At 37.0% G+C, this 9,429-nt stretch overlaps 1 protein-coding gene across 1 annotated transcript in view; it reads right to left on the bottom strand.

Moving 5' to 3' along the window:
- Positions 1 to 531: 531 nt before the first annotated feature.
- Positions 532 to 9,429, bottom strand: part of LOC104497129 (usherin-like) — a gene marked incomplete at its 5' end in the record, with an annotated part of 41,013 nt that continues 32,115 nt past the window's right edge. Inside the window, one exon of the mRNA XM_010140346.1 lies at positions 532 to 770. Coding sequence (XP_010138648.1) covers positions 532 to 770 — 239 coding nt within the window. The remainder of the gene's footprint in view (positions 771 to 9,429) is intronic.

The raw sequence follows: 9,429 nt of genomic DNA, 5'->3' as shown, positions 1-9,429 counted from the left end.
AATCAGAACAGAGAGGAGAAAGCATCCAAAGGCCCAGAAACAGCAGAATCCTGTCAGATTGGCAGGCTTTTTTTCTTCCATTGACAAAACCAACAGGACCACAATATAAATGTTCTGAACCTGGAAGAGAGCGCTTTTTGAGTGCTCATGCAATCTTGGGAATCCTCAGAAAGACACCAAAGAAAACGCGCCTCAGTATTCACAGCAAATTAATTGGAAATTTTTTATCCCAGAAGAGTAAATAAACCCCATCTTATAGTTACCACTAAGGAAATGAATCAAATATGCAGCAACATTCACCATCCTGTACACCTCTTTGTCCAAAGGCAAGGGAAGACAAATCCCATACAGCAAATAACATTTTCCACAGGCTTTTTATGTAAGAACTGAATAGCCCATACATCACTAACAATTGCATTAGGCTCATAAATTAAAAACTACAGATTTTACCATGAGAATTATATCGAAGATGATAATAAATGGTAAAACAAATGCAGAATACAATTGGTACATTTTGTAAGTCATTTAAACTCATTTACCTGTAAAGTAAGTATCGGCAGGGAGAGTGGAACTAGCGAATCTGTAATATCCATTTCCTGGGAAACGGATCCCTTTCATTACTTCTGTACTCAGTGCAGCTAAAGATGAATCCATCCTTTCCACCTGGTAGATGGGAGAAGGCCCATTAAGTTCTTCAGGTTCATTCCAATTTATCTTTACCGTTGTGCTGTTTATTCCTTCAACACGAGGGGCATTAAGTTTTCTTGGAGCTGCGAATAATAAAAAAAAAACCCTAGGTATCATTGTCCATAATACTTGGGAAAGTATTTATTGCATATAACAATTTTTGCAAAACATCCTGCTTCAGTTTCTGATCTTAAGAATAAACACAGATAGAAGTTTAAGCAGAAAAAATTCTTAATCATTTTAAGAACTTGGTTTCAATTTCCCAGAAATCCCTTTTTTGTTTATTCAGGCTTTGGATAAATGTCTGTAGCATTATATCCAAACCAATTTTTTTCCATAACCTTTAAGAATCTGAATAAATGTCTTCACAAAAAGCACATTTGTATTCCTTCTTGATGAGCCTCCCATGTCATACTCACTGTAAGCATGCAGCTGTATGGCTTTCAGCAATGGATTTGAGGGAAAGACCAAAGGAGAATCTAAACAATTAATTAACTCGTTACATCTCAGCAGTACGGTACATGACAACATGAGACTTAGATATCTGAAGCTATCCTTGTCAGCAGGAGCAGAACTGCTATCTGCCCACAATGCTGAAGGCCCATCAGGTTGTTTTCCTCGTGGTGCACACACAGGACATTAGCATATGTTCAGATAATTATTCAGTTCAAGAAAAAGATCCGCTCTAACCTTTCCCTGCCAACACTGGTGCATAGTTAGTCTCCATATAAGATTGTTTCCACAAAGGCGCACAGTAGTTTTATGTTATTAGAATGATCCTCCTGCCATTAAAGCCAATACTCTGATATTCTTCTAAACACTCTGACAGTGTTGGTCACTCTATAGCTGAGTTATGAACAAAATTTGGGTATTTTAAATACTGTTCAGCAAGCCATTGGAGAGCAGCATGACCTGTTTGGCTAATGGCATGATGGCCATACAGGTGGGAGAGAAACGGACCATCACCGAAACAAGAAGAGACGTCATCTTGAGAAGTACAAGAACGCTCTATTGCTTTTAGAATCTACATCCATTTTATCTTGCCTTTTTTTTCTTCCACTGATAAAGGACTTAACAACAGAAACTTCATTTGTATCCAGGAAGTGAAATACAATGTCAACTTGTAAAAATTACTTGTTCCCGTAATGACATAGTAAAGAGCAATAAACGCCTTTCAAGTACAATAAAACCTGAATTAAAATATGGGCCTTCCAAATCTGACATTGCTTCACAGCACAGCATCGTACATAGCGCGAGTTCTTTAGAGAAGGAGAGATTGCTTCATTTAGAAAGAATTAATAACATCCTTTTAAACATTCACACATTTCCAAGATCATTAACATATTTTTCATCTTTCCTACTTGCCTGTAGCATGTTGCTACTTCTTTTTTTCTTTTTCTTCACCTCCCTCCCTCCCCCAAACTTGATAAATATTCTTCTTGGAGAAAGCAGGGAGTTGGGGAACTGGGAAACTGCCAATGGCAGTATGAGCTGTAAATTCCTGCTTAGGCATCATTTATGACTTCACAATCTAATTAGTATCTCACGCTATGGTAGAAATTTACAATGTCAAAACTGAAGTAATGCAGAGTGAGGTCATACGCTTTCCTGCAGAAGTAGGGCACAGCACTAATGAATTGTGGTATTAATGCACCAGTTTGAACAGAAAACATGGCTGAACAATCAAAACTTCACCTTCGAGGGAACTGGTGTACGTCAGCATTTTGAATGCGAACGGAAGAGGTTGAGCCCTCCAGTTCGGCTCACTGATGGTAAACCAGAAAGGCTCAAATTCATTATTTCTAAAACACATACAGTTAACTAACACTCATGACAATAACTGGATCTTCCTTTAAAGTCTAGTATTAATAAGCAGCAGTTACTGGGACCATAATTATGGCATCTCTGATACCCAAACCTGAAGCTTTTATGGGGCTTATGCAATTAACTACTTAAATGCATCGTAACACTTGCTTCTCTGACAGGGAAGTATTGATTTTTTAATCATTTTCCAGTCTCCTCTAGCACAAATAAATGTACTACAGTTACAGTTAATGCACTGTGTACACGCATTAAACACTGGCATGACACAATTTATTATTTTGTGATATATGGAACAGAAGCCTACCCTTCCAGAAAGGAACATCCTTGCTGTAACATTAGTACTTAAGCTACGGTCTTGTTGATGCTTAAGAATTCTTGTGCATTAAGAGAGTGGAAGACTGTACATAACTGTACATAAGTTAAAAGAAAAAATAAATAAAACCAAACCAAAACCCACACTCTGCAGAGGAACAGACATAACCACAAATATATCTGTAGCACTAGCCCAGCAGGGTACTAAATGCTGAAATCAAAAAATATTGAAGACTAAAAGATACAGTATATATTTTCCTAAAGGTGTCACTGTGGTACCTGTAGCTACTTTCTGAAAGATGAATCAACTCTAATTTTATCTGTTTAATTTTTTTTAGTCACGTTCCGTTAAGACACATCTGTCAAAATAATGAGCGTACTACATTTTAGTGGATTCAAAGTCACATTTTGTGTATTTTAATTATGTAGTTTTAATGTCTTGCTATATAATACATATTTAATATATTACAAAGCTAAAACAGTATTTAAAAGCCCATGATTGCTGCATGCCATTGTGTAGGAGAGGGCACAAAAAAGACCAATAAAGACAGATGGTCCATACAGCTTATGTTGAAGTCATAGATCTAAATATAGATGTTGCTACACAGGTCATTACAAATAAGCCTTTCCCATGTGTTTATGCACACACATGTACACAAAAATGAAGTTGGTAAGCAAAGAGCAGTTAATTTTGTTTTGTTTGAAATAATATCATTTTAGTTTTAGATTCGAAGACAGATGCCAGCATTTCGCTCTGAACAGATGGTAATTCCATCTAATAGTGCATCTCTGTATTAGTAAGGTCTGTTGTGTATACAAACAGTAATAAACACTAGGTAAGGATCAAAATAAATTTTAATTGTTGACATTAAATTCTGGCAGCCGCGGTTCTAAGGATACAATACTCCTTTCTCAAGTCTGTCAGGTTTACTAATACAACTGCGAAAGCTTTTTCATACTCTGCCAGATTCTTGTCCCAGGAATAACATATTTACACTGTGGCTAAATTTAACAGACTTACATATGTTTGAGTAACTACTGCTCAGCACACTGTAGGTAGATGTTTGTGTACCCTTCAACAGAAGCCTTTAATTCACCACTCTGAACAGTTCAGGAAGGTACCAGCAGCAAAAAGTATAGCTTATTATTATTCAGTTGAATTCAAAATGCATACATACAAATTAAAACAGAAATGTTCAGCAAATCTGAGGATAAAAACTTAAAGAAAATACTTTTTTTTTTTTTTCCATCTTGGAGTTTATCTTGCAGGTAATATTACGTGCCTCATTACTGGTCATCCATTTCATTTTTGCTACAAGTTACCAGTCCAGAGGACCCTGCAATTGCCATAGCATTTCTGGCATGGTCTTTTATTTCGCTGTGCTTCACAATAGTATCAGTCATTTCAACAGTAAATGAGTCAAGAAGTAATACTTATGGCTTCTGATAATATTTTCTATTTTTTAGAAGATTCTTTGGAGGCTGTTTTGGGCTTTTCCCCAAAAAGGAATAAAAACCCACCCATAACAGACATCAAAAGAAAATTTACTAAACACGGATATGTTACAATCATATTTCTTTAAAAATAGATGTAATACACAGTATTTTTTAAAAAATCATGAAAAATATATTGCTTCCACCATATGGGACAACCAACGACTCACCAACCGATTTAAGATGCAGCATATTGAGCTGACCATATGTTACAGTGCTGTTGAATGGCTGAGTGATTCATGCCCGTCACATTCTAGTATATCAATTAAAGCTCCTTGAAGTCTGCATGATTTGTGTCTCTGTTATTAAACCCTGCTAATTCATCCCACTTACACATCTGTTATAAATCTCTAGGAGTGCTGCATGATTCATGGCAATCTGTGAGCATGGTACAGCAAATTCTTCTCCTTGTAATTAACAGTAAATTGTTTTACTGCCATGCAATGAATTTTTCAGTTATATTGCAAATGAACTCCTAAATGCACGGTTCTTTCCCAAGAACTGACTTCTATTATTAGGCAATTAAAAAGTATTGCTTTGAACCAAAAGCTTTTAATCAAGAGGAATGCAACTTAAACATAGCTTAAAAACCTTGCAAATTTGACACGGAGGGGAAAGAACTGAGCTATTTTCTGAAGTGTAATATGTGGTTGGTAGGGGAGAAGATACCACTCAAGTTTTGAGTCCCTGCTAATTCCCTGAAACTCAAAGAGCAGCTCGAACACTTGGCAAGACAAGTTTGAGCAGATACTATTTATCTTGGAAGTTACTTAAGTCATCTGTCATTATGAAATTTCCCAGATTACTTTACACTTTCCTAATTGTAAAACAGTGTCTTTATTCTTGAAATAAATAATTGGATAATTAGCCAAGCTGAATCATCAGAGGATTCCAATGCTACTCAAGTGTTCTTGTCAAAGGTGAAGCAAATTCATTTCAGCTTTGCCTCTGCAGCTTTCTGAAGAGGCTTTTGATTTTTTTTCCTGCTACATTCTTGGCAGCAGCCTCAAATTCATGAGTCCATACATCAAGTCAGTAGTTTAACAACAAATGAAATTAAATTCAAAGAAGGGAAACTAATTGAAGGACAGCAACAAAAGTGTTTGGTAATGTGCTTTTTAATATGGCATGCCACATTTGCATGATAATTTTTCCTTTTTAGCATGGAGCAGAAAGTGACTAGCTTAATGAGGGATTATTCAAGACAGGAATGAACAAAATGCATTCATAACTAAGAACAAAGATTGTATTATGAAATGGAAACAGGCAACTGCCGAGAAGTAACTGGATGATTGGTTTATGCATTATGAATAAAAAGGTAGAAAAATATTTATATTAGTATTCACTAATGACTATATATACAAGATTGTTGTAATTAAAATTATAAATTAACATATTAAGAGCGCTTGTTTAATCACTTTGGGTCCTATTCACAACGAAGAGACTTATGTACGTGCATGCAAAACAATCTCTGTTTTCAGGCCAGCAGCAAATGGCCCCCGTATTTCTCTTTTGTAACAATGGAAAATATACGTTACTTACTACCTGTTTAATGGGCATGTACGATTTTAAAACTGAGGCGTAGCATTTTGAGGCAAAGCAGTCTATGACAGGCATAAACAACACCGTATTGCCATGACAAATGGGTTGAAGGCTTTTGAAAAGGGCTTGCACCAGACCTTCATTATGGACAGAAAAAACGGACAAATTACTCAGATTAAAAGGGTAATCAGAAAGAAAATGACATCAAGGAGTGTAAGACAGACCAGAAAGTCCATCAGCATCGTTACTGCAGTGAACCTAGAGGCAACTCCAAAGCCACCAATACAACTACTTGAGAAATCTGCCAAGAAGCCAGATGCAGCTGGTGCTGGAAGGCTATCTTCTACAAATTAGCTACTGAATCCTGTAACTGCCATCAAAGGCAAAGGATCGGGAATACAACGTGCTGGGGTAAACGGCAGCAATCACAAAGCCACACTTTGGTGTGTCCTAAAAAATGTTTTTTAAATGCAGTTAAAAAGAATTAAGAAGGGCAAAAGAAAGAGGAACTTAAGTACAAGAAACAAGCTCAGTCACACAGTAGTTCATGCATCACAGCTGTACAGGTTGTTTAAGGCACCACTTGACTATCTGGTTTGAGAGGGGTAGCATAAGCAATTGTACTAGTCCAAGCACTCGGATGGCTAATTCCATCCTGCTGAGATGTCAAGAAATTGCTTGGAATAAAAAGGTGTTTCTCTGCCTGACTGAAAAATTTGGAAAACATTCATGTTTTGTCTCGGTAGATCCTGCAAGGAATAATGCAAATAATTCCTAATTTAATGAAATCACATCGTCAAAAAAAAAAAAAAAATCACTTTAAAGGGACCAGGTCTTTCACTGGTACCAGCTTATATAGATTGTAATGTACCAGATCAGAATCCCGTGAGAGAAAACCACAGAGCAAAAAGTGCTTTTGAAAATAATAAAAAAAAAACCCCAAGGCTAATAACAACAACACGCTGAATGCCATTCTCAAAAATAAACAGTTATTTGAACTCAGCAGACCCTGGTTAAAGGAATAAAGTAAAATGTGGCTCTAGGTGTTGAGATGAAAAATTTATAATTACCTATTCACTGTTTCTTTCAGTTCCACGCATACAGTTCCACCTCACAATCTTGGGGTAGCAAAGACAAAAACGGAGCTTGATTTGGATTCCAAATGTTCAAAGTATTAAATTTGTATCTGAACATACCAAACTGAGGTTCTCTTTCTGTCCAGTCACCTTCTCTTTGAGTATCAGAGATGGGTTAATTCTCTTCTTTCGTTACCTTGATGTTCTAGTCTTAATCTTTCATCCCAGTACTTCATTACCACATTACATTGATCTTCCAGCATTTTTTCCCATTCTCGGAGCTGGTCACACATCAGGCATACCCGTGCAAGTTCTTTCATTTATCACACCGATCCTTCTTCCTGGTTTCATGTGCATTTGTGACAGCGACCACTCAGCTTTTTCATAAAATACCTTGATTCTTATCAATTCTATTTTGTTTGCTTCCTCACTCTTCTCGCATCCCTCTGGCTGCGTCATCATCTTTTATTACTGTTTACAAACACTGCAACTGTGTACATTGGTGAGGAAATTTTTTGCCCGTCTGACAGGCACGAGAACATATGACTGATTTCAGTTCTCTTTCACTCTTCTCCTGCAAAGCTACTCTGGTACAGATGCCTGTACTGAACCCAGGTTAGGAGGGAACTACTTGTTATGTTTGCTTCTGGATTATTGTAACTAATTTTATGTTATACTCAAAAAGACTTTTTACTGAAAAATAAGCAGACTGTTTCTTATGCTTCTCCTCCCTGAGGCCTTACCCCTAAATTCTACCCTTGGCTGAATAATTCTCTTTTATTTGTCTTTTAAATCCTTTCTCAAAGCCTCTTACTTTTCTTCCTTGGAATTTTGTTTCTAATGATTGCACACCCTTGTTTCTACCCTTGCTTTTATTTGCTGTGTTATGCTGTATGAAAGAAAACACGCTGTCAGAGAAAAAGAAGAATTACAGATTTGAAGATAGCTAGTCTTCAAATTAACCTAATGGATATGAATGAAACTTAAAAATTACTTAAGACTTCAAGTGGCAACTGTTAGCAGGCATTAGCAATTCCAAAAGCAAGCCCCAACACATCAGCTGGACACACCAAAATCACAGTCATCAAGGTACCCATTGGTAGAAATGCTCCATGTGATAAATCTGTGTACTCCACACACGGAAAGACTAGAGATGGTTTTCCATTATTCTCCTCAGGATCAGAGGAAAAGAATTAGTCTAATTTAGTATAACCTCTAGTCCAGCTTGGAACACAATTCAAAGCTCCTGGACTGTGTTACGGTGCAAAGGGACCATCGTGCTGGAGCACATTTCAGTCGAGATTTCCTCCAAAAGGCTCCCTTTGCCAGGGCACGGAGGGCGACTGGCATCCAGCCAGGGAGGCTGTCGCTGTGCCAGGGAGACATTCCTTTACACACCAGAACTTCTCAACAGTCCTAGAAAGGCAATTTTAATTTCATTTTACACCATTCAACGACACAAAAGGATATTAATAGACTAGGACTGGATCATCTATTTTGACAAATGACAGGGACTGGTTTCTGCTATCTTTTCCAAGTTTGAATTGCTTTGATCTGAAAGTCATCACATAAGTAGTGTTTCTTTTAAGTTTTCTTTGGAAATACACTTTTACAGAACTCCCAAGTGGAGCATGCATATACAAAAAAACCTGGATGGAGACTATTGAACAATTTTCTCCAGTAATGAAAAACGTGAATGGTGGAAGATAAAATTCAGTGTAAAACCTTACCTGTTTTACTCTTTAATTTGTAAAAATTTGAGACATTGCATTAACATGCTTTAAGAACTTAAAAAGGAACTTAAGAAGAAAGGACTGATTCTCTGCTTTCAAGGCTTACAACAAGCAGCAGGAAAAGGCTACGCTGCCAAACAGCTAATAAACAAGGACGCATCTGTTGTTCTATTTTGTACTCTCCCATCTTCTCTAATGTGATAGGCCTCTAAGTATTAACACAAAGGAGATGGTCAGAAACAAGCATAACTAAGCTATTGTTTATGAATCTTAATAAACATACAAATGCAAAGCCACATCATTTGTAGTAACAAGGTGTGCTGTTCAGGCCCTCTTTGTTTCCATGGTTATCAATACAGCCTGGAATGCTGCTCCTTGCATGGCTGTATGGTATGGGATAAAGTCATACTCATACAAGTTGGAGGCTCTGAAGATGGCCAGCTTGAAACTTCAAGAGGTAGCAGTGAGGAAACAAAACAAATTTTGAAATCAGCAATTCAGCAAGACAGAAGACTGACAGTATAATCTTTGGCCAATGAAACACAAAGATGATATGGTGAATCAAAGGACAAATCATCTATCTTCCACTTGTGAACAAATGGAAAGGTCATTAAACAAATAGACACATGAAGAACAGAGAGCAAACTCGAGGGAATATCCCAACAGCTTAAATTCCCTTTCAGTTCTTTTATATAAAAGCTTCTTATTTACTGGCTCTGCACAACTCCTCATTCCCTGTATGGAAACTCAAACCCACGCCT

Source organism: Buceros rhinoceros, unplaced genomic scaffold, assembly GCF_000710305.1.
Source record: "Buceros rhinoceros silvestris isolate BGI_N320 unplaced genomic scaffold, ASM71030v1 scaffold5360, whole genome shotgun sequence".
NCBI classification, from domain to species: domain Eukaryota; kingdom Metazoa; phylum Chordata; class Aves; order Bucerotiformes; family Bucerotidae; genus Buceros; species Buceros rhinoceros.
The sequence above is the reverse complement of the archived record's forward strand: the minus strand, read 5'-3'. Positions and strand labels throughout refer to the sequence as shown.